Below are 25372 nucleotides of genomic sequence, written 5' to 3' on the forward strand. Positions count from 1 at the left end.
AGTGCAGCTCATTACCTGCTCAGCCCAACTCAGGACCAAGAGTATGAATGGGTGAATTAGTGAATGAGTAGATTAATTAATTACCTGGCTGAATGGAGAAGGGGAAGAAATTTTAAAGGAACACGGTGATGATGAATACATGAATACATATATGGATGAATGGGTGGTTGAGTGAATGAATACATTAATGAATACACAGAGGGATGGGTGGATGGATAAATAAACTGCAGGCAAAGATGGACAAGGGGCTCTGTAGTGTAATTGTGAGGGGCGTGGACTCTGAAGCCAACCAGCTGGGGTTGAAATCCTGGTTCTGCCACTTAGTTGTACTGTTGGGTAAATTACTTAACATTTCTGTGCCTTCCTAATCTATAAAATGAAAATGTTGATAGTTGTATCTATTTCACTGGTTGTTGTGAGAATTACTATATGTAAATATATATATATATATATATATATATATATATATATATATATTTACAGTGCATGAGACAGTGCTTCACATACAATGACAAGGCTATTCTTATAAAAGAGGAGGGAGGGAGGGAGGGATGGACGGACAGACAGACTGACTCTTGGGTGACTATATGAGAGTCTGAGAGGTGGAGAAGGTGGGGAAGGGATCCATGGATTTGGGAGTTGCCTTATTTGGTGTGGGGCCAAGAGGAAAGAGGACCAGGGAGGACTCCGAAGGCTCAGGGATGGCTCCTGGGCACTCACCATCTCCACCACCTCGACCTCTGCGGTGATACGTAAGTGGTACAGAAAGGTGGTCAGGTCCTTCTTCATCTGGATGCTATTGTCGTCCATCTGGGCCACCGTGAAGATACGCATCTTGCATTTCCGCCAGACCTGGAGGGGAGAAGGGGACCCAGAAAGGTCCAGCCCAGATGGAGTGAGGAGATCCAGAGTCAGAACCTCGAGAGGCCCCATCCCTCGCCCTTCTCACCCACCTTCCCACACACACACACAGACCCGAAATCCTCTATCTCAGTGGCCTCTCCCTACAAAAACTCCCCTGCTTAGGTAAGGGTCCCCCATTAAAGTATCCCTTGCTTGGGCGGAGCATTGCTCTCCTTTACAACCCAAGCACACCTGCAAGAGGAGACCAAATCAGTTCCTAACATCTCAGTTTAAGGGAGGTGATCAGCCTGCTTTCCCAGGAGCTTTTGGGGAGGCCGGCCCTGGCCAGAGCCGGGGAGCCATGAGCGCCCTCACCTTGTGGTGCCGCAGCAGGAAGGGTAACAGCATGAGCATGCCTCCATCGTGCACGATCCACCAGACGTCGATGCTGCCCTCGGAGAAGCGCTCGGGATTCCCGGGGAACATGGAAACATTTTTGGTGACCAGCAGGGCCAGGTGACCAGCTGTGGTTTCCCGGACCAGCTCTGGGGAAGGCCAGGGAGAGGGCCAGATGGGAAAGCAGTGATCCTGGTCCCCTCCCGCACCAAGCAGCAGTCACAGAGGCTCCTGGCTCCCAGCGTCTCACCCCACCCTGTCTTGGCCTTGGCCTGAGTCATCAGAAAACCAGGATCCATGTAGGTTTCATCACTTAATCTTGTTTGGATTTGGGAAAGCCTCTCAACCTTGCTGGGCCTCAGTTTTGCCATCTGTCAAGTGGCAATAACACCACCTGCCCTTCCTATTAGGAACTCTTCTGTGTACAGCCTCATTTATCCTCCCAGCTGCCTTCTAACTATGACCCAACTATAAAGGACACAGAAGAGCCTGGAGTCAGCAGGGCAGCCTCTAGTTTAACCTAGTTAAGCTGCATGACCTAGAGCAGGATCCTCAATCTCTCTGTGCCTCTGTTTCACACCAGTAAAGTGGAGATAACAGGTAATAGCCCTCACAGGACTGCTGAGGGGACAAGAGGCTTAGAGAAAGCCTCAACTTGTCTCACACACAGAACACAGTCTACAAATGGTAGTTATATTATTACCAAGGAATCTAGTGCTCAGAGAGGGGAAGTCACTGGTGAACCAGCACACAGCTAGGAAGGGCCAGAGGCGAGGTTTAGACCCAGGCCTCTCTGACTTCGTGGCTGTAGGCGTTTCCACTCCCCTCCACTGACTCCCTCCCAGGGCCCACCAAGCTCTGCAGGGTCCCAGACTACCCTGAGTTCACATCTGAGTCCCCAGCACCCAGCACAGCCTCTGGCATGGGGCCAGCTCTGAACACCGACACCTGCATATTTCACACTTGTCATGTCTAGGAAATAGCCCCAGGGCCCAAGAAGGAGAAGCCACAGCCCGCCACTGCCCCCAGCCCACTCAGTGTTACCAATGAAGTTCCTCCACGTCTGATGATCTTCCTTCTGCCGCCAGTTGCGGGGCCAGCCGACGAGCACGGTGTTGTGCTGCAGCCCCCCGAGGCCCCCAGACTGAATCAGATGTGACACACCATCACGCAGGTTGGAGGAAATCACCACCTGGCAGAAGCCTTTCACCTTCTCTGCCTCCATCAGGCGCCGGATGGACTAGGGAGGAGGGGGCGGGGAGGGGGTGGCAGCATGTCAGATGAGGCTGAGCCTCAGGCCTCCCTGGCCCTGCACAGCCCCTCCCCCTCGGGCCTCCCTTCCTCCTGTCTCTCCCCTCCATCAACCCCCATCTCCCTGAAGCTCAGCTCCGATCAGGTCAGCCTCTGGTGCCAGAATCATGCATGGCTCCCCATCACCCATGGCCCCCATTCCTTGTTGGTCCATCAAAGCTCTTCACGACCTTACCCAACACTTCCCCGCACCCTGCCAGCACTGCCAGCCCTCCACCACCTTCCAGACCTCCCCCTCCCACTGTATATTCACCCTACCTGGCTCAACCCCAAATGTTAGCTTCTCAGAAACCACCCCCCACCCAGACCAGAATGGAACCGGGCTCCTCTGTGTGCCCAGACAATTTGCTTTTAACAACTTTTAAAAGTCAGCATTAATGATAAGCATTTTAAATGTACATTGCACCTGGATTATGAGGTTAGTGTTTTTGGTTTTATAGATGAAGATATTGAGGCTCAAAAGAATTAAGACTTGCTTGCAGCCACACACTAATGGGTGTCCCCATTCCACTCCAGAGCCCTGACTCCATCCCCCATACCCTGAACTACTACCCTGATGCCAGAGGGCTTCAGCTCCTACCTCTGCCACCTCCTGGCTGTGGGACCTTGGGCAAATCACCTAACTTCTACAAACCTCAGTTTTCCCATCTGTCAAATGGGGGTCGTGACAGCTACCTCATTTAGAAACAGGCAGGATTACAAGACATGATGTAAGGTAGAATGTTGCCTGACAGACTGTAAACACTCAACACATTCTATTGCTCTGATGATGTGAACTCCAGTAAAGCCCCTATCAACAGCAGACGGGCTTGAGAGCCTTCTGGGTGTGTTCCAGCTTCCCACTAGCCTGTGAGCGCCTTGAGGGCTGGGATTCAGTCTCATACATCCCCCATCTCCCCATGCCTGGTACACAGCACATTCTCAGCCACTGCATGTTGAGGGAAGCTGCCCAGTGGAGGCCTCCAGCTCTGGGCCCTGACAGATTGGTGTGAACGGCCCAGTGAGGCAGAAACAGCAACTGTCACAAGCCATTAGGGGTGCCCCTCCCCATCTCTCCCTGCCTCCCTCTGGCCCCCTTTCCTTTCTCCACAACTAGCCATAGCCCCAAGGGGAGAGAGGCAGGGATCAAAGACAGAACCCACTTCCTCCGCCACCCACCAGGTTCCAGACACCTGCGACTGCCCCCTAATGCAGAGGGGCCTGCCCCTGCCCACCCTGGCTCTGGACACTGCTCTGAGAGCATGGGCCCGTGGATAGGGACAGGAGCAGGTGACCCAGAGCCAGGGTCCCAGGCATAAATCTCGGCTGTGCTTCCAGCCAGCTTTGTGACTTTCGGCAAGCTGCTTTCCCTCTCTGGGCCTGTTTCTTCCTGTACTAAGTGTACACAGTGCCAACTCCACATAGTGTAGGGATCGCAAGAATCAGGAATGTGGAAGCACTTGAAAGATTCCTATTTTGGCAGGGAGAAGTCTGGAGCAGGAATGAAGTAGTCCTAACCTGGGTCTCTGTTTTCTGTCCTTAGACAAATGCCCTGACTTATCTAAGCCTCAGTTTCTTTATCCATAAAATGGGCCCGTTTAGGGGCACCTGGGTGGCTCAGTGGTTGAGCATCTGCCTTTGACTCAGGTCTGATCCCAGGGTCCTGGGATCGAGTCCCGCACCGAGCTTCCCACAGGGAGCCTGCTTCTCCCTTTGCCTGTGTCTCTGCCTCTCTCTCTCTCTCTCTGTCTCATTAATAAATAAATATAATAAAACCTTTAAAAGAGAGAGAGAGAAACCTGTCTTCCTGAGTGCCCTGCCCTTCCCCTCCCACCAGGACCTCGGCTCACCTCCTCTGCCCGCTGAGCCTGGGGATGGTTGTCGAGAAAGGTGCCCTCAAGGACGGAACCCACAATGGTCAGGCCCTTCCCTGCCTTGAGCTGGGAGGTCAGTGAGAGCAGCTGTGGGTGTACCACATTCTGGTCTTGGTCCACACGCACCAGCACCAGTAGCTGTGGCCTGCAGAGGATGCAAGGTCATGTGAGCCATTCAACACCCACCCAACCTCCACCCACCACCCACCACACACCCACACACGGTACCCCGGTGAGTTTACTAGCCATCTGTCCTCTATAGCCCCACCCACCTATACCCCCATCACTCACCCATCCACCTAAACATCCATCCATCCATTTCCTTGAACATCAACCCATCCAACCAGACACGCACATCCACCCACCCACCTTCTCATCTCCCCATCCACCTCACTTATCCATCCATCCATTCACCCACCCATCCATTTTATCCACCAGTCACCCACTTGTATCCATATTAATTTACCTATACATACATTATTCACCTAATTATCTAACATCCACCTGCCACTGTCCATTTACAAATTCATCTATTCAGTTCAAGAGCATTCTCTAAGCACCCTGGGCTAGACCCTGTGTCAAGAATTTAAGAATTCACAGACAGATCACGCAAAGCCCTGGTCTCTGGTAGCCCCAGGTTAGCAGACATCAGCAAGCACCAGCCAACTATGTGCTCGGCATGGTTCAGAGTTCAGGCCTTACTCTCAGCAAAGTGACCTGAGGGAGATGAGTGAGGGCCAGGCTCCCAGAGCCCTCAGCTAGAAAACACCCTGGATTGAGAGGAGGGAAGTAAAGATTCTGCTTCCAATACAGCCTTCTATGAGACCCTCTCTGGCCCCTGATTTTCACACGAATAAAGTAGAGGGATTATTATTAGTCTAGAGATTTCTAGGAGTCTCTTTAACTCTCAAAGTGAATGAGGCCACCTCTCCCAGAACAAATGCTACATGGCATTACATTCATCTGTCTCTGTGTGTGCCTTCTCCATGGAACCGTTAGCTCACTAGGTCCCACAGACTGGAAGGGCGCCTGGCACACACCATGCATTCATACATTTTTTAAACACATGGTGGAATGAATGGAAGGCTGAAACGATGGTAGCTCAGCCCGGCCCCAGGTGCTGCAGGTAAGAAAGGTCAGACTCGGCTGGGGCTGAGAAGGAAACCACTGTGGTGGGAATGGTACTGATTATACAAAGCAGATGAGGAGGATCAGACCCTGCTCCCTTCCTGTCCTTCCCCTGGGCCCTACCATGAGTGCCTGGCCACCTACCTCCAGTTCTTTGTATGTGGGGCCCTTCCTCCAGGCGTAAGAGGGCATAGCGTGCAGCACTGAGGGACAGGCCTCGGATCCCATCGCCCCACTCCTTCTCTGCCCTAGGGGCCCGAGGGGGATCAACCAGGAAAGAAAGCCAAGGGCATCAGTAAGAACCACACACACTGAAGCAGCTGCCTCAAGGCAGAAGATGTGCAGCCATCCTGCCACCTCCTTTTCTCAAAGCTTCACCCCTCCTTCAGCTCCTCCCTTTTGTCTCCCAATCCCACCCATCGCTCCTTCCCCTTCCCCATTTTTCCTTTATCCCCACCCCTTCTAACCTTCCCCATTCCCCCCGCCACTTCCTATGCTTACCCTCGGTACTCGATGTACTTGTAGATGAGCCCAGCGATGAGCATGGCCACCAGGGCATAATACCAGGAGCAGATAAACATGAGGGCCAGGCAGAGGCTCATGCCCAGGAAGGAGAGTGTCCTGGATGATGGGGGGAAGACCCAGCTTCTGAGCCCTGGCAGAAATGTCCCTGGTGCCGGGGCTCAGACAGCTGGAGTTAGATGGGGTAGGGAAGGAGACCCTCTCCAGAACCCTTCTCATGCTAGTTGGGCTACAAAAGCTGGAGACATGGAGGAATGTCAAATCCCTATTTGAGTTTTGGATCCTTAGACCTAGGGGATGGGTTGGGGTGAGGTGGGGGTTGGGGTGGAGATGAGAAGGTGGTTCTGTCAGGCAGGGAAGGGGACAGGGCACCTACCAGTGGTAATATCGAAAGCGTGGCCTCCAGTTGGGTGTCCTCAGCAGTGTCTGGACTGCGCAAGCCAGGTTCACAAACATGTAGCACATCAGGAAGAACCTAGAACACAGAAAAGACCCAGAAGAGACAGAGATGCAAAGGGAGGCAGAAAGAGAAAGAGAAACATAAGAGAAGAAAGAGCAGGAAAGAATAAGAATTTGAGGAGGTGATCAAATCACATTCTCGTGCTTCAGAAGGGATTCAAAGGCCAAATCCCCTTACAACACACCTTGATCCATGTGGGAATGAATCTCCATATAACGAAAGACAGACTGTTAAACAATTGGGTGGGCTATCCAGGGTCACAACCAGAGGATCCAGGTAGAGAGACACGCCCCCTCCCTCAGAGCTATTGGGAGGGAAAGAGGCCAGCACGCACATAGAGAGGATGGGGGCGACCTCGTCAAGGGATGCGATGAGGATGCCAATCTCACAGATGCAGGCAGTCAGGAGCAAGGCCCATGTTGGTTCTCCATTTGCTTTGCCGTGGCCAAAGACCTGGAGAGAAAGCAACCATCGCAGAGGTCTGAGATCTTAGAGATGTCTCATCTCTCCTCCAATATTGGGAATCAGTGCAACAGAGGCAGAAATCCCCTAACCAGTGAGGAAATGGGGAGCGGATGCTGTATTCCTCATCCTTCAAGGGGTACGCAAGGGGATGCCAGGCTTTGGCTCTGTCTCTCTCACTCTGGCATTGGTACCTCAGTGCAATGAAGTTTGAATGATCACTTAAGGAGAAAAGAACCACCTGTGGGACAGATAGAGAGGAGCACCGGGAGCCAGCAAGTGGCCATGACCGTGTGCTCCATAAATCTTTTTTGTTTTAAGCACCATGGAGAGAGCTTGCCCTTTGGCTGCCTCCCTATCTGATCACTTAGCCAAAGGAGGGCCATTTGTTTCTCCCCTCAGAGCAGACAACTCTGCCCCAAGAGATGGCACTGCCATGGGCCAAATCCCAAATAAGGCACACCCATTCTTCTCAGTGGCAGTGCAGAGCGGAAGGGCCTCGGGGGGCATAGGCTCACTGGGTGGCCTCTCTGGGCAATGGCTTGGCTGGCTGGTGTAGTGGATGGGCTGTTCTTCTCACACCTCCCACTGACCTGCAGGAAGGGCACGATGCCATCCCGGGAGATGGCCTGCAGCAGGCGTGGGGCCCCCGTGAGGCTCTGCAGCCCGGCCCCACAGGTGGAGAAGAAGGATCCAATGACAATGACCCAGGGGGATGGCCAGGCCAGTGTGCCCACCACCAGGTTGCCATTCACAGCTTCTCCAAACCTGGAATGAAGCAGCGAGGGGATAGGAGATGCTGGATGAGCAATGCTGCCTCAATTTCCAGGGCATGTCTCCCACACCAACCTCAGGACCAGCTGTATGCCCACTCCACGGCTAGGCTCCAAAGGAGCAAGGGGAGGAGACAGGGCTTGTAAGGCCCTGGGGATTTTCTGACTGTGTGGTCTTGGGCAATTCGTTTGCTCTCTCCTTGCCTCAGCTTCCTCAGCTGTAAAGCAGAACCATTATAAACCTATCTCATGTGATTGGTGACAAGATAAAAGGAGATAGCACAGGTAAAATGCTCAGCAGCATGCCTGGAACAAGATGCCAAAAGTGATTAGAGCAAATGGTCAATTATGGGGGCGCCTGGGTGGCTCAGTCGGTTAAGTGTCTGCCTTCAGCTCAGGTCATGAACCCAGGGTCCTTGAATTGAGCCCCACATCAGGCTTCCTGCTCAGCAGGGAGTCTGCTTCTCCCTCTCCCTCTGCCTGCTGCTCCTTCTGCTTGTGCTCTCTCTCTCTTTCTCTCTCTCTCAAATAAATAAATAAATAAATAAAATCTTTAAAAATAAAAAATTATCAATTGTGTAAAACTATGTTAATCTGGTAAAATCTCTTAGCTTATTAGAACTGTGTCTCCATCTGAAAAATGGGGTTCTGGTCTCATCATATGGTCATGGTTATGCAGTGTGAGAATCAAAGTAAAGCATTTTCTAACAATGACACTATCTTAAATTGAAAGATGCTGCCTCTGTAGGCAGAGAGCCCTGTCACTGGAGTGTATAACCAGAGGTTTGCTCAAATGGGCCATTGCTGAAGGACTATAGCTGAAGGGTTTTACTGGATGACCTGCTGAATCTTTTGGAATCCTGTGGGAGGTCTACGATCAAATGAAATAAGTGGAGATTAAGTTGCCCTAAAAGTGAATAAGTGCAATATGTGCAAATTGTCCATTTGGCCAAGTCACTCCTTTACTTAAAACCTGTCAGAGTTTCCCCCGTCTTCTATAAAATAAAGCTCTAATGTCCTGGTACCAAAAACCAGGCTTCCAGAACTGGTTCCAGCCTCATTCCCCTTACAGAAGCCACGATGGCACCATGGAAACTGACTTCTGTGACAAGACCTCCTACTTCACCCGGCTAGTGGTACATGCCCACATCCTTCAAAAGCGTATGTTCCAGAAGCTCTGAATTGCTTATAGCTACAGGCACCCACATGCACATGCACACACACACACACACACACACACACAGCTATTTCTCTCCTCCACCTTTGTTCATGCTGTTCCCACTGCCTAGAGTGCCCTTCCCACTCCTAGTCACCTAAGTAATCTCTACTCAACATTTGAAGTGAGAAGGATAAATGAGAAAATGTGTAGAAGGCACTTCCAGCATCGCCTCCTCCTCCCCAGCCCCCTGCACACTGAATTGCAGTCTCCTTGTACTACCAGAACCCCTGTACTTTATTTTATCCCACTTCTGCTGCTCCACATTCCAAATCTGTTGTTGACTATGGTTACCAGCCCCGAAAGAGCTCCTTCAGGACAAGAAGCATGTGTCATTTATGTTTATTCCCCCCAGAACTCTGGACAGTGACCAATAAATAGACATCTAGGAAATGTTAAGTGGGTTAATAGATTTTAAAGAAAAAAAAGGGGGAGTAGCATTATCTGAGAGAGAGAGAGAGAGAGAGAGAGAGAGAGAGAGAGAGCATCCAAACTTCTTGAGCTGGAGTGACAGGAGAAAGATAAAATATAAGAAAGTGGGTTTGCAAGCAGTCCCCTGTGACCTCCCTCCCACAATTCCCCTTGCACAGGCTCAGCACTCCCTGCTGGGTCTGTTTCCCAGAACTTGCCCCCCTATACCCACCACCCAGAACAGGATCAGCCCTGATTCCCTTACTTACTTGTCCCGCAGGACGACCCCCTCAATGCAGGCCCCAAACAGAACAACGGAGCTGATATCTGTAGCAGAGGATGAAGGAGAATCCCCAAGGTGACGTTCCCCTTTCTCCTCCCAAACCAGCTGGGCGGGAGGCAGCGGCTTCAGCTGCCCTCCCTCCAGGCCTCCCCACCCAGTGTGGTTTCAGCCCAGCAGTGCAGGATACAGACAGCAGAGGTGGTGGCAATGGCCAGGATGGTGCCAGTGGGAATTGACTTCTGGGCATCCCGTAGGTCCCCAGAGCGGTTAGAACCAGCCATGATCCCTGTAAACAGAGGAGCAGCTAGGACAGTGTCCACAGGAGACCAGACAGAATAAGAAGAAAGGACAGCAGCCAGTCAGGAAGCCTGGGATCTAGTCCTGGCATACCACCTGGTGTGAGAACTTGGGCACATTACTTGGCTTCCCCCGACCTTAATTCCCTCATCTGTGCAATGGGAACTGGACTGTTAGCTCCTGTCTATGTGATGAGATTGTAGGACTAAGAAATTCCCCCACATCATCATTGACTCTCTCTACCCATCACTCCCAGGCTGAGTCCTCCCTCTCTGAGTTCCCCTTCACCTGTGACTGAGGGGAAGTAGATGCCAACCAGCAGGGTGAAGTAGGAGGTCATATCGCTGAAGACATAAGGATGGTCCATGTCGATAGGGGTGCCCTCCGCCAGGCCCACCGAGGGCATCCCACGCCTCTCCACAATCACCCCTTTGGTTAGGTAGGAGCTCCAAAGATTCTCTGTGGGGGGAGACAAGATGTTCATGAGGAAGACCAGAAATCGGGGTGCTAGAGCTACAGGGCCAGGAGGTGGGGTGGGCAAAAAAGAAGGATCAAGGTCAGCCACTTCTCACTCCTCCTGGAGGCCTTGGCTCTATTTTATTTCCACCAACATTTCCTAAACTCCTGCTTTGGGCCAGGTCATGTGTAGAGGCTTTGTACATGAATCATATCTAGTCCTTGCCCTCAAATAGTCCAGTCTGGTGGGGTGAAAAAACACATAAAGACCTATCTCTGACCGATTCAACATTCTCAAACTGATCTCAGCGCCCAGACACCTCAAACCTTTTTTGTATCCTTTATCTCAACAAATGGCATCACCATCAATTCATACAGTTTTATGTTGCCCTCAACTACTCCCTTCCCCCCTCCATTTCAAAACCATCTCCAACTTCTGTCCATCATTCCTCTAAATATTTCTCAAATATGCCCCTTCTCTCCTTTCCAGGGCTCCCCCACTTCTGCACTATTGACATTTTGAGTCAGATAATTCTTTGTTACGGAGAGCTATCCTACAGCACTGCAGAATGTTTAGCAAAATCACAGCTTCTACGCATTAGATGCCAGTAACAACCATCTAGTTGTGATGGCAAAAAATGTCTCCAGACATTGCTACGTGTCTCCTGATGGGCAAAACAGCCCTGGGGGAGAACGACTGCTCCACTCCCACTGACATCACTCCATCACTCTAAGTTAGAAAAACATCATCTCTCACCTGGACTCAGCATTAGCATCCTCCTGGACTCCCTGCCTCTGTTCTCTCTCCCTTTTACCTCACCCATATGATAAGTCAGAGTGAACCTTTAGAAATGATCTGACCATGCTCATCCCTTATTTGAAACCCTCTGGTGCCCCTCATTGCCCTCAGGACGTGGTTCAAACCCTTCAACATGGCTTCCAAGGCCTGCCACAATCTGGCTTATGCCAGCCTCTCCGACATCATTTCTTGCCCCTCCTTCCTTTGTACTTTATGCCCCAGTCATACTAAATTATTTGTGGTTGGAAAGACACAATATGCTCTTCTCTGTCTGCATGCTTTCAGGCAAGCTGTTCTTCTGCCTTAAGTCCTTTATTCCCCTAGTATAACTCAAAATCTCTTATTTTTCCCCCAAAATCCTCCTCAGATGAGTCTAGGAAGCCTTGTCTTGCCACCTTATACACATGACCCATCTCTCCCCTGTAAGGTTTCTGTTCATTGAATCTACATCTACTCATATCACAATTCATTTCCTAATACATCTGTGTCTGCCATTAGACTCCTTGAAGCCAAAGACTATGACTTATTTATGTCGTATTCCTGGTGCTCAGCACAGTGCTAGACATTAAGTAGACGCTTAGTGAATAGTTGTTAAACTAACGACTTTCATTCCTACTAGGTGGTAAGATACTTGAAGGCTCCCTTTCATCTCTCTTCCTCCATGATGCCAAGGACAGAACATGGCCCAGAGTAGGTGCTCAATTAAAACTGACTGAATTTAAGTGAATCCCAAGGAGAGTTCCTTAATCCTGACCGTTTAACCCACAATCCCTGTAGTGTTCCCTGGACATCAGCCCTCTTCCCTCCCCCAGACCTTTGATGAGGCCACTGGCAGCGCCAGGGATGCCCTGGATCTCCGTGACATTATTTCGGGTGAAGTACTCATCACAGGTGGCGTTGAGGAAACGGGAGGAACAGAAAAGGCCCCAGAGCCGTGTGGTCACCGTCTCATTTCCTTCCCAAGCCAGCTTGGCACAGACATCAAAGCCATGGCGAGACAGTGTGCGGTTCCCCAGGAGGCAGATCCTAGGGAGAGAAACAAGGGAGGAAGATGGGGGAGGGACATAACCTTGTCTTGGCTTCACAATAGAACCACCGGGGGAGCTCTAAAAAACACAGATCCCAGGGCCCCATATCCAGAGATTCTAATTTAATTGGGATGGAGCACAGAGTCGGTGTTTTTTCAAAGCTCCCCCAAGTGATTTTAATATGCAGCCACTGCAAAGCACCGTTTTAGTGCAAAGCTGTGTTTCAGCACCACGGACAGCAGTCTCCGAACGCCGTCTTAGCAGTGAGATGTTAAGGGAATGTGTCCTAAAGAGGCAGAACCCACAGAGATCTGAGCCCCTAGACCCTTGCTTCTGTGACCTTTCCCAGGATAGAGAATAGGACAACACTAATAAGTTGTCCTATTCCAGGAATTTGTCCCCATCCAGGAAATGCTTCCTAACTTAAACAGTCATCCCTTCAGAAATCGTCCCACTTGATTCTTCTTAAGTCCGCCCCACCAGCAAGCAGTTGACCCTCAAAAGGGAAACTGTGCCAACCTCCAGGAACATTACCCCACCCTGTAGAGATTTCCCCCAAACCAGGAGAGATTTTCCCTCCCAAGGGAGGTTGCTCTGAATCCACAATCACTCAGATTCTGAGAGATGAGGTGAGGGAGGTTGGCAGAGGCTGGCATCCCAGACCCTGAAACGGAGCCAGGGAGAAGAAGGACAATGCCTTAGGCTCAGAGCAACAGCACTTACGGGAAGTTGGGTGGGTCGAAGGCAGATTTGATGACCCCAGCATAGATGGCCAGGATGGAGAGGATGACACAACCCAGGAAGACAAGGGCAAACTTGTTGACATACTTGACGCCCACAAATACCACAGTGGCCATGCAAGTGAGCACACAGGTGCCATATACACGCATATTGTTCAACATGGCTGCTGCCTCCCCGCTGGCATCTTCTGCCTTAAAAATGGCCATAGCTGGGAAGAGGTAAGCCTGTGGAAAGGAGGCAAGGATGTCAGGTGAGTGACACAGCAAGAACCAACTAAGAATCACCCCCAAGGATATAACCTGAAGTGCAGGAAGCACTTTGGAAAAAATACGCTCATCATAGCATATTTACAGAAGTGTAAGACTGGAAATGGCATCCACTGATAAGAGGAGATGTGATCATCTGTATTTTTTTGGCACATACATTTATATTTTCTAAAACTTCCATGTTTATTATTATTAATGTTTATGTTCTTTAAAAAAGTTATTTTCACTCTAAATGTTATTTACAAAGGGAGTTTCTAGCTATTTAGGGAAATCTATAGAATTCTACATTACAAAGACAAAATACAGTATCATATAGTTAAAACAAAAAAAAAATAGAAGGAAATACACCCAAATGTTAATGGTGATTTGGGGCAATTGTTATTTCCCTTTTTACATTCTTTGGTATTTTTCCAATTTTACACAATGGGCAGAACTGCTTTTATAATAATTTTTAAATTATTTAATTGTTTTAAGTCATGGAGGTCTATTATTATCCTCTCAGAATTTGGCTCTTTGGGTCTTTTATTTGCCATCCATCCTCCCTGTCCCCATACTCCTCCATTCTGCCCCAAACCCAGAAGCTGCATCTTTTAGTTCTAGTTCTCCAAGACAGTGTGGTAGAGTGGAAAAGCACTGGCTTTGGGGTCAGAAAAGCACAGGTTCATATCCCTTCCACATGTTCCCTAAACTCCCTGAACTCTGCTTTCCTCATCTCAAATTCTTCTCTTTTGCAACCCACTGGTCACCAGCACCAGCCTGCCTGGACAATGAACATCCACAGAGAAATCAGTACAGTCCCAGGCACGTGGTAGGCAATCACCTACTACGTAGCTATGATGTGACATTATTTTTATTATTTCTACCACAATTTTACTCTTAACAACCCACCTCTGCCACTTGGTAGCTGAATGACCTTGAGCAAGTCATGTCACTTCTCTGAACTTCTCATTTGTAAAATGGGCATAATAATACTTGATCCTTGTGAGGATTCAAGATAATGACTGTAAAGCAATTGGAACTCTGCTGAGAGCACAGTGGGAGCCCAATGAACGACAGTTGTTCACATTACGTAATTACCGTATCTTGTCTCCCCAACTAGATTGTGAATTCTTTAAAGACAGAACTACACTTCCTTTTGGCCTGAGTGGTTTGGTCCTCTCCCCAGGAGGAGATGAGGAAGCATTGGTTAACTGACTGACAGCCTGGAACCCCACACCTCCTCCTTGGCCCCTCTCACCAGTAGGATTTCGATGGTGCCCAGGATGTACATGGCCCCAGCAAAGGTAGTGCCCAGGTAGAAGCAGAGGCCCACGGCGCCCCCAAACTCTGGGCCCAGAGACCTGGAAATCATGTAGTAGGAGCCGCCAGCTGCAGAAAGAACCTAATGTCAGCAAGAAGTTCAAGGGGAGCTGGGCTGCCATTGAGGGTGAGGGGGTTCAGGGACAGAGGTGAGAAAGGAGTTGTTCTGGGCCTCACACCTTACACGGTGCAGCCTAGGACTGGTGGGAGACTCAGCCAGCCACTCTGAGTGGATTTTGCAGCACTAATTACCATGTTGCTAATTACCCCTCTAAGGAGGTCATGGCTCAGAAAAATAGGATGACAGAGAGGAGGGTCTCAGGCAAAAAGGAGATCTCGCATTGACCTGTTCAACTCCATAAACTGCTTCCCTCCCTCCCTTCTGCTTAATACTGCTGCCCCGACCCACCCCACCAAATCACAGCCCAGCCCCCAGGCTTGCAATATTGCCTCTCCTGGTCCTGACAGCCCATGAAGCCTGTGGCTCTGTCCTTCTTTCCAACCATCCAGGCACCCCTCCCGACCATCCAGGTCCCTTTCCCCTCAAGCAGCCCCATCACATACCAGGTACAACACCATTAGTTGCAATTGCACTCATGGAGATGGCCGTGAGCATGGTCTGTGAGGAGAGAGATCATCAGAGTGGCAGCTAGGGTGGGGGCCGCAGTGCCCTGGGAAAGGGCCAAACCTTCCTACCCCATAAACACCTGCCAAACCCACAAGTCCTTGCTGAGCTTCTCCCTGGTCCTGTTCCAACTTCTACTCCTGCCAAGTCCTTCTTGTCAAGAAAACCTCTTATTCACCATGCACACAGGAGAAGCACAAGCTACAGCATCAGAGAGCTCTGGAAATCCCAGCTTGGCCTCTGACCAGCTGTCTGACCTGGGACAAGTCACCTCACTTCTCTAAGCCTTGGTGCCTTTATCTATAAAATAGGTACACTGTAGGGGCGCCTAGGTGTCTCAGTCAGTTAAGTGACTGCCTTTGGCTAGGATCATGATCCCAGTATCCTGGGATTGAGCCCCCGCGTCATTGGGCTCCCTACCCAGTGGGGAGCCTGCTTCTCCCTCTCCCTCAGCCTGCCACTCTCTCTGCTTGGGCTCGCTCTCTCTCTCTCTCTCTCCCTCTCTCCCTCTCTCTCTCTCCCTGTTGAATAAATAGATAAAATATTTTTTAAAAAATAAAATATATATACTGTATTCCTGCCTAAATGCATATGCTGAATCTGATCGTGAACAGATACGTGACAAACCCAGACCAAAGGACATTATACAAACTAACTGATCCATACTCTTCCAAAGTGTCAATGTCATGCAAGACAAAGGAGGAGCTGTTATAGATTAATGGAGGCTAAAACAATCTCATAAATGAGTATAAACATGATCTTGAATTTTTCTTCAGTTACCAAGGACATGATTGGGACAATTGGCAAAATCTGAATAAGGCCTGCAGATAAAACCTTATTAATGTGTCACTGTTAAGACATCATTAATGTATCAACACTAGTTTCCTGGGTTTGATAATTGTACTGTGGTTATGTAAGGGAATGTCCTCGTTTTTAGTAAACACACGCTGAAGGATTTAGGATAAAGAGGCATCATGTCTGCAACTTGCTCTCAGATTCAGGAGGGAAAAGGTACTTACAGAGAGGATGGAATAAATATGATAATGTATTAACATTTTTCCTATTCTTGCAAATTTTCCATGTCTGAAATTATGTCAAAATAAAAGTTAAAAAGAAATAAACTAGCATCAGTACTGGCTATCACACACGCAGATATGGCTCAAGGGTCACATGTGAGGGAATGGAAACATGACGAGAAGGAGGTGGTCAGTAAATATTTGACTTTTTAGGGAGGTGGAAAGGATTCTGTAACAAAGCTGTTTGTGGCATACTCTCATGTTTTGTGAGTCTGGGCCTACCAAAATATTAACAACTGTAGTTTTCTAGGTGGATTTGATTTCCTTCTATACGCCTATCTTTTTCATCAATGAATCTGCATTACTTATATAATTATACACACACTCACTCACACACACGCAAACACAGATCTAGGTGAAACCTGGTTAGCGGCCATCAGGGACCAGCCTGTGAGAGGCAGGAAGGACCAGTCAGACCTAATTTACTCTCAAAGATCATACACAGAGGTTCCTATAAAAAGCTGAAGTCTCTTCCCCACCCCCCTGCCGCCACCCCTGGGGTCCCTGCTCTGGCCCAGTGGTCAGGGGGTGGGAAAGGGAAGGTGTCACTCACACAGGAGCAGCAGATGAAGACCATGCAGAAGGCTTCCATGATGCCTGCGATGCCCACCACCCAAGTGAGTCGCAGGAAGAGGATGACACCAAAGATGTTCTGCAGGCACGGGAGGTACACGCCCATGAAGGTGCCCATGCGTGGGGCCTGCCAAGGACGCCAGCATCAGTTTCTGCAGCTCCTAATCACTATGAATGTCCCAGACCCACTCCTTCTCCCCGTTCTCCATCCCCATCCCTTCATCCCTCCTCCCTCTGGTTTTTACCCCCCTTCCCTCTCCCCCCTTCTCCTTCCATCTCTATCCCTCATCTCCCATCTCTTCCTCACCCTCAACCCCTAACTCCTATCCTTCTGCCTCCATCATCCAACCCTTCAACTAACACTCTTTTGTCTCCCCATCCTTCATCCCCTCTACCCCTCCTTCCTCCCTCATCCATTTTTCCCCAAGGCCGTCACCTGCACTGGCTTCTTTTTTCCACCCTCATTGTTTTCTGCCTCTTCATGCTCCCTACTTCCCTGGGGCAGGTTGGTGTAGTTGGCCAGGCCACTGAGCAGGGAGGACACCATGGGGCTGGTGTCCATCTCCTCCTGTGAGGGGAGGGTGGCAGTGATAAGACTCAAGGGCCTGGGGGAGGGCCAGGTGACTTACATGGTAGGAGGCAGGGAGGGATGGGGGCAAGGAAGGCAAACCACTGGGGCTGGGATGACATGGGGAAGGAGGAGGAAGAGGCATGGAAAACAGGGAAAGAAGATGGTGGGATAAGGCGAGGGAGTATCAGGGGTAATGGGAAGGAGAAGAAGGCGGACCTGAGGAGGAAGTGGAGAGAAGAACACTTCCTGAGGGAGGGATGGCAGATGAATGAGGAAATGAACTGGGGAAGGGGGAAGACCCCAGCAACCCACCTCAAACAGGGCCATGTTCTTGCCATCATACTCCCTTCCCTTCTCTGTGTCAGTGCTGTTGATGAAGGGGCTGCTCTCCTTGGGGTTGCCATCACCTGAGAAGGCAGAGGTTCCCATCAGGGGTCCAGCACCAACTGGTTCTCATCCCTGTGTCTGCGCATCCAGCTGTGTGGCCACTTTAACTCCCTGCACCTCAGTTTGCACATTGGAAAAACTGAGCTAGCCGCATTTTAGTTGACAACATGTATAAAGAGCCTAGTGCACTTCCTGGCACATACTAAGTTTTTAATGAACACATGAGTACTTCCTTGCTCTTGGGGGTCCTTCTTCATTCAGCAGGGCACTCCAGACTCTCCAGGTTCCCCTCATTGTCCATAACTGGGACCATGCTGGTGTTCTGGGGTGGAAGCATGCTCTCTCCCAGAGGCAAAGATAAAGAATACTACAGCCCAAGGCCCAAAGGATACTCCACCTCTTGGAGAAGTGACCCATTTGGCAACTCCTACGCAACTCATGCATCTTCAGTCAACACATATTTACTGAATCTCTCCCATGTGCCAGCATGGGCATGTGGAGGGAGGGAAGAGTAGACAAAGACTAAGTCACCACTTCTGCCCTCGGGGAACCCACAGGCAGGAGAGATTAACCAGTATTCAGGAATTTCCAACTGAGAGTGGTAAATTCTGTGACTGAAGATGAACTAGGGACTGTGGGAATACAAGAGAGGCATTCAGCCCAGCCTGGGAGGTCACGGAAGGCTTCCCAGAGGAAGTGACGAGTAGGCTGAGAACTGAAGGATGAGTAAGAGCTAGACCGGGAGGGAGACAGGAGGGTGTTCCAGGCAAAGAGAACAGCAGAACAGCATGTTCGCTGGCCCAGAGGGGAGAGTGAACAGAGTTGGTCAGAGATGCTGAAAGAAAGTCTGAGGAAGGGGCACAGAGGGAGGGGCTGAAAGGCGGAAAGTAACCTATGAAAAGATGAGCCTCAGAAGGTATGGGCTGGGTCCTTAAATGATTAGCAAAACATGTTAAAGATTTTGGCCTTCATCCAGAGGACAATGGGAAGTCATGAAGAGTTTCAGGCCAACAAGTGCCACGAACAGACTCGTGTTTTAGAGCAATCACTCTGGCCTTTAGATGAAGAACACAGATGCTAGTTCGAGACTTTCAGTAATCCGGGCAGGGGCTGATGATGACCCAGACCAGAGCAATGCAGGGTAATGGGCAGATTCAAGAATTACTGGCACATATTTCTATGCCAGATGTTTGCGGACGTGAGAAGGAAGAATCTGGGATAATGCCTGGGGTTTCTAGCATAGGTTAATGGGTGGGTGATGGTGCTATTTGATAAATGGGGGAAGAGAAGAGACGGGGTGGGGAAGATTCTGAATTTGATGGAGGGTAAGATAGAATAGGCCACTCAAGCAAATACAGCCAGAAGCTATACAGAGTCTGGGACCCAGGAGAGAGGCTGGGCAGAGAAAAGATAAGGGTAACCCAGGAGAATGTGTGGAGGAAGTGTATGAAACCGTGCATCTGAATGAGATCACCCAAGGAGAAAGGCTCTTGACCATCTAGGAGAGGTCCTTTCAAAGAGATAAGGGTACCCTCCCAGGCACTTGCCCGTGGCTTCAGCGGGCACCCTTTCCCAGTTCCAGGACTGAATCACAATAGTAGACATCTGGGATCCCTGGGTGGCGCAGCGGTTTGGCGCCTGCCTTTGGCCCAGGGCGCGATCCTGGAGACCCGGGATCGAATCCCACGTCGGGCTCCCAGTGCATGGAGCCTGCTTCTCCCTCTGCCTGTGTATCTGCTTCTCTCTCTCTCTCATTCTATGTGACTATCATAAATAAATAAAAATTTAAAAAAAAAACAATAGTAGACATCTCTCCAGACCCTGGGTAAACTCCCCAATAAATAAATCCCAAATGAAGTTGAGGCCCTATGTATTCCGAATTTCCTGTCCTTTCATCTCCTGCCGTGTTTCTCTCCATCCCCATCTTCCCAAAGCCTCCCCTATCCTTCTTTTCCCTAATTCCTAGAAGCTTGCCTTAGTCACCCAGCCAGGGTCCATCCCCAGAGCATGACCTGTTACAAATCCAATCTCATCCTGACTCAAAGTTGTGAAAGGGAAAGCGATGCCTCACCAGCTCAAGGGACACCCACCACCTTCTCCTGCCACCACCTCCACCTCATCCATCAAGCCGGAAACTCCTGATCCCCAAACAGGGGGGCATCATCACCTCTTTCTTCTCCACACATATGAGTTCCTGAAAATGGCAGACCTGTCCCCTCAGTGAGAACTAGCACATAATAGATGCTCAGGGGAAAAATGTCATTGGACATAAGTTCCCCCAGGCTCTCTTCCTGACCCCCGGGGTCTCAGAAGAGCTGTCTGGGGCCAGAGAACAGAAGAAATAAAAGAGAAGTGGGTTCCTCCTCCTTTTAAAATGCTGACAAGATGCTTCATATTCTCACCACACGGTGGTGGGAACCAAAGGGGTTGAGGGGAATAAGAACAAATTTCTTGATGATTAAGGGAAAGGGCTGGGATCAAGATTTAGGTTCTGGTCCCAGCTTCATTGGCTGTGTCGCCATGTTGGGCAAGTCACTTAAACTAAGCCTCAGTTTCCTCCTTTGCAAAGGGATAATAATTGTGCTTAGCTCCCAGGGCTGTCCTGGGGATTAGGGGAAATAATGCCTATTGGGTGTGCCTGGCACATAACCGTAACTATCGATGCTATTACAAGTACAGTTATTATTCATGTACTTGATGCCTTACTCAGCTCGGGCTCTCCATCCCATACTCCTCCCCAAGCGCCAAGATTTAGGGACCCTGTCCCCTGTGGGGCTGGGTCCCTCTCCCGGCGGCGTCCGCTCCGGGTCTCCGGGTAGAGCCCTTCCCCTCTACCTTTCACGCCCCCTCCCAAGCCCCTCCTCTTTCCCGGGGTCCCGGGGCGCGAGCGGGGCGGCAAGGGGGGCGTCCTGGCCCGAGACCCCGCTACTAGGCAGCCCCGCGCCGGTCTCCATGGCGACCGCGCGGGCCGAGAGCGCAGCGCCGAGCCGAGGCGGCCACGCGCCCGCAGCCGCTTATGTAACGCGACGCGCAGCGCGGAGCCAGGCTCCGGGCCGGATCCCAGCTAGGAGCTGAGGGCCGGGGAGAGGGCGGCTCGGCAGGCTCGTCCTGGGTCCCGCCCTTCCACCCGCCATCTGGACGGGCCGCCAAGGCCGCCAGCCTCGTCTGCCCGGGGCTGATTTTTGTCCCCTCCTTGGAACGGCGGTCCCGCTGGTTGCGGGGAGAGGGGCGAGCCTCAGGAGTTCTCAGAGGAGCTGGGGGACTCGCCCTGAATCCCCAGGGCCAGGACGCAGGCTGCTGGGTAGCGGCAAGAGGCGCGCGCGAGAGAGGCAGGGCCAGACTGAGGCTGAGCCCTCTCCGCCTGGCCCCCGCCCCCGCCCCCGCCCCCTGGGAGCTCTCAGCCCGAATCGGCTTTCAATTAAGCTGCGGCGGCCAGAGCTCCTGGGGAGGAAACAGGCTAACGGCTCGACCTAAGGAGCCTCCCCCGGGGGCCTGGGGCCAGGCCTGGGAGAATCCCCAAGCCAGATTGGGGGAGTGGGGGAGGGCCCCAGACCCCAAGGGGATAGGAGACTGGGGACCAGAGACAATATCCTTCGGTTCTTCTTTAGTCTAGAGGAGCCCCCTTACTTGTTGGGCTATTACCACCTCCCTGAGGTCAGTCCCCAGGTCCTCACCTACACTCCCAGGAACCTAAGATCAGAGATGGCAGAGGCTCTTGGCTATTCCCTCCAGCCCAGTGGCTTCTTAGAGCCCTCTATGACCACCTTTGGGCATCATGGGAGTCTTTCTCTTTCTGGGACCCCAAACACCTGACACAGGTCCTGGCCACTCTAGTCCCAGGTCCTGGACCCTACACAAAAAGAGAAGGTCTCCAGATGGGCCCTCTATACTCAGAGTCCAGAAACTATTGGAGAATGGGTAGAACAGAAGGGAGCTCCTAGTTGGATTCCCACTCATACACAGAGATGCCTCTTTCCTAGGCCTCCTGAGACCCCCATGGAAACCCCAAGACCCAGTAAGGCACAAACCTCAGAGTAGAGAAAGCAGAGGCTAGGGGATCATACCACACTCCGTGTCTGAGGGGAGCAGAGATTATCTCTCTCAGGCTGAGCAACTGTCCTCAGAGTGGAGGCATCTGAAGGAGATCCCATATGCCAATGACCCTCCCCATACACACACACACACACACACACACACACACACAAACACACACACACACACACAACTCATTCCCTGGGCACCGGCGGCATGCCTAAATCTGCCGCAGACTCGACTTTGCCAAACCCTCTTCCCCCATAGCCGTAGCCGAAGCCTGCTGGGGAGGGGGGCGGCTGCTGGATGAGGCAACCCCAGGGTCACTGGGACGATGGATGAACTAGCTGGCCAGCCTGTGGTTCCGACGCCTGTACACCACTCAACCTCAGGGACGAAAAGGGGGTCTCAGACAGAGCATTGGGGACCCTGGTGTCCACAGTCTTCCCAAGTGGCCACTTGGCTCTGACTTGGATCCAGGATCTGGAAGACTTTAAGTTTAGGCTCCCAGTCTTTCTAGAAGACCCGGTCTTTCGGTCCTTAGGGGTCTTTGGCTATCCCCCAGGGAAGTCTGCAGGAGTCTCAGCCCAGAGGGTCAAGCAATGCCCAGGGGAGCGTTTGAAGGCGCGGAGCGCAGACAGCTGGAGCAGGAGGCGCGCTAGTGCGCAAGGGACGCAGCGCCGCTGGAGGGTGGGGGGTGGGGGCGGCTGACAGCCGTGATGGATGGCTGAGACCGCTGGGGGGCGGCGGGGGGCCTGGGAGCCCGAGGGGGTGGCTGGCCCCGAAGACCTCGGAGCAGGGAAACCGTGGAGGAGGGCGGCGGAAAGCAGGAGCGGCGAAAGGACTTGCTTCAAGCCCCTGGGCTCCTAGGGAGTCTCCGCACCCACCGCAGCGCGTCCGCAGTGTCCGCTCCGCGGCGCCGGGGATTCAGCCGCCGGGACCCCCATTCCTGAGGCCTCACTGGGGAAGCGAGCAGAGCTGACTAGAAAGGCTCCCCCTTGCCCCGCCCTGGAAACCTCATTGCCATCCCAGGGCACCAGACGAAGGGAAAAGGGGGAAGAAAGGAGGGTGATCTTGCTTCCCGTCCTGAATAGGAACCCTTGGGCACGCGAGAGGGAGAGGGAGAGGGAGATTCCGCAAAGTAGAGCTGAAAAAAATCTCCGGAGGAGATGCTTCAGTCAGAGGTCGGACCTGGGGCAGCTTTGGGGGAGGGGGCCCGGATTGCACCAAGTGTCCCCTTAAGGAGACACTGCAGCCCGGACGGGGGCTGTCATATGTCTCCAACCCCCCATGGGCACCTTCCCCCCACCTTTCAGCTGGAAGTCTCAGAGCGAGGGACTGCAGCAGACTGCACCCCCCCACCCCCTCCCCGCGCCGCCGGTCAACGCTCTGCGCCAGGACGCCGGGGTCCCTTCTTGGGGAAAGGAACCCTCCTCCCGCCCGTCGAGGTCCACGTCAGCCCATTCTAGCTCTTCCATCCCCTTCCCACCGCCTCCCCCGCTTAGCTAACCCACGTCTGCCCCCGGGCTGTGGGCAATGCAACCCCTCGGCCCCCAGCCCTGCCCGGGGCGCGGCGCATTCCAGCACCTCGGACAGCGCCTGGCGCATTCCAATGGAGCCGGGCTCCAGGCCGCCTTGGGCGCCCACCGCCCCGGTCAGTCTCAGCCTCTTCTCTGAAGGAGGCGGCCCCCGCTCTGCCTCTAACCCTAGAGCTGCCTCCTCTCCTTGCCGCCCCCTCCCTCGCCGCCCCCGGGCCGCTGCTTACCGGGGTTGGCTCCCCCATCGCCGTCCTCGCAGTCCGTCAGGTTGTTTAGCATGGTGGCGGCGCGGCGCCGGGCCCGGGGATGGCTGCTCCGCCTCGCCCGCGCCCCTCTGCCCGCCTTCGCCGCTCTCGCTCGCTCTAGCTCTCTCTCGCTCTCCGCTCCACGGAGGAAGAAGCTGCAGTGCCCGCCCGCCCGGCGCACACACACTCGCACACGGACACACGCTCACACCCGCGCGCGCCCCCTCTCAGCGGCGGCGCTGCTCACCTCATCCCGTATGCAGGAGGCGTGAGCCACTGGCGGGGTTTTGGGGGGGAGCGCGAGAGGGAGGAAGAAGAGGAGACGAGGGGCGGGCTGAGCGCGGCTGGAGGCCCCCTCGCACGAAAACCGGGGGCTTGCACGGGTAGGATGAAGGGGATGCTGCGGGGGACGGGGGCCTCGCCTCCCACGAGCAGACGCAGCTCCGCCCGCCCCCCACTCCCCGGCACAGGCGGGGCCGGCACGTGGGCAGGTGCCATCCCGCGCCCTAAAAATAACGGCAGGGAACTAGGTCGCGGCCGCGGGGAGGCGGCCCCGCAGCGGCTGCCTGGCTGGGGGTCTGGGGTGACCCCTAGGGGGAAGGCGAGGAGTACTGAGGCGGCGGGGGTGGGGCGCCATGGAATATGGGTCCCTGGGGAGCCTGTCTGCAAAGCTGGGGAGGCCAGCCCTGAAGAGGAGCAGAGAACCAGGCCCTTTCCAAACCGCTGTTCAAAAGGTTGGAACTGGGGGCGCATGGGGGAGGGGGGGTTGAGGTTAGAGCCCTTAACTGAATCAATGTGCTGCCCCCAAGGGTTCAGGGTCACTGGGCTGAACTGTCTGTCTCATCTTGTCTTAAAATGGGAAGGGTGGAACCTGAGGAGTTGCAATGAACCCTCTCATTGTGCTTAGACTGAATCCTAGCATTTCACCCCCAAGACAAATTCCAGGAGTCCACAGACAGGGACCCTCTGACTGTAGAATGACCCTGGGAAGGAGATGTGGTGAGGAGAGTAGGCAGCAGTGAGATTCCAGGGATGGCTGACTCCCCACTGGGGATGGTGCAGCCTCAAGGGAGGGCAGGCCGGTAGGAGGCTGGCGGGGGACAGAGTGGGGGAGGGAGGAATGAGGCCGACTGTAGGTTTGGGACCAGATTTTCTCCTGGGGCGGGAGTGTCTAATCCCCTAATCCAGGATTGCTTTCTGAGGATTCCAGAGCCAGCCCGCTCTCTCCATTCCTCCCCCTCCACTGACACCAGTCCTCCAGAAGCTTGATTGTCCTGGGACCTCTCTGGGCCAACCCCTAGAATTTAGACTTAAGCCAGCAGTGGAGACATCTCAGGAAGCAGCATCAGAGGTATGGACACTGTGTGTCTCTGAAAGATCTAAACATCCAAGGGTGAGAGCAGATTAAGGGGAAATTATTTTCAGACTCACCCTAGCCCCCAGCACTGGCCCTCTAAGTTTCAGGAGAGTTCCAGGGCTGGAGAGGATCACATCAACCATCTTATCTAACAGATAACTTTCATCTTATAGATGAAAAAGCTAAGGCCCAAAGAGGAGAAATGACTGCCTATGGACACAATGCCAGCGAATGGCAGGATTTAGTCTAGAATCCAGTTTGCTTTATTCTAGTTTAGGACCCTTCCTCAACATAACTTCTTTAAAACATTGGTCTTGCCTCCAACAGAAGGGACAAGGATACAGTCAAACCAAACTGCTCAGCAATCTCTGATTCTTGGCTACCAAAAAGGGAACAGGGAAGGGTCTGAGATGAGCTCTCTCCC

General features: G+C 52.4%; 1 protein-coding gene across 1 annotated transcript in view; it reads right to left on the bottom strand.

Annotated features, from left to right (window-relative positions):
* Window positions 1–23700, bottom strand: part of SLC12A5 (solute carrier family 12 member 5) — a 28818-nt gene extending 5118 nt beyond the window's left edge. The window contains 21 exon segments of the mRNA XM_055302540.1: window positions 721–852; window positions 1219–1388; window positions 2284–2479; window positions 4380–4548; window positions 5676–5697; window positions 5700–5779; window positions 6033–6152; window positions 6430–6528; window positions 6848–6966; window positions 7569–7743; window positions 9645–9702; window positions 9846–9944; window positions 10244–10414; window positions 12025–12236; window positions 12962–13203; window positions 14483–14613; window positions 15109–15163; window positions 16799–16945; window positions 17255–17386; window positions 17702–17796; window positions 23574–23700. Coding sequence (XP_055158515.1) covers window positions 721–852; window positions 1219–1388; window positions 2284–2479; window positions 4380–4548; window positions 5676–5697; window positions 5700–5779; window positions 6033–6152; window positions 6430–6528; window positions 6848–6966; window positions 7569–7743; window positions 9645–9702; window positions 9846–9944; window positions 10244–10414; window positions 12025–12236; window positions 12962–13203; window positions 14483–14613; window positions 15109–15163; window positions 16799–16945; window positions 17255–17386; window positions 17702–17796; window positions 23574–23625 — 2676 coding nt within the window. The 5' untranslated portion in view covers window positions 23626–23700.
* Window positions 23701–25372: the final 1672 nt, after the last annotated feature.

This window comes from Nyctereutes procyonoides, unplaced genomic scaffold (genome assembly GCF_905146905.1).
Source record: "Nyctereutes procyonoides isolate TBG_1078 unplaced genomic scaffold, NYPRO_anot_genome, whole genome shotgun sequence".
Classification (NCBI taxonomy): Eukaryota; Metazoa; Chordata; class Mammalia; order Carnivora; family Canidae; genus Nyctereutes; species Nyctereutes procyonoides.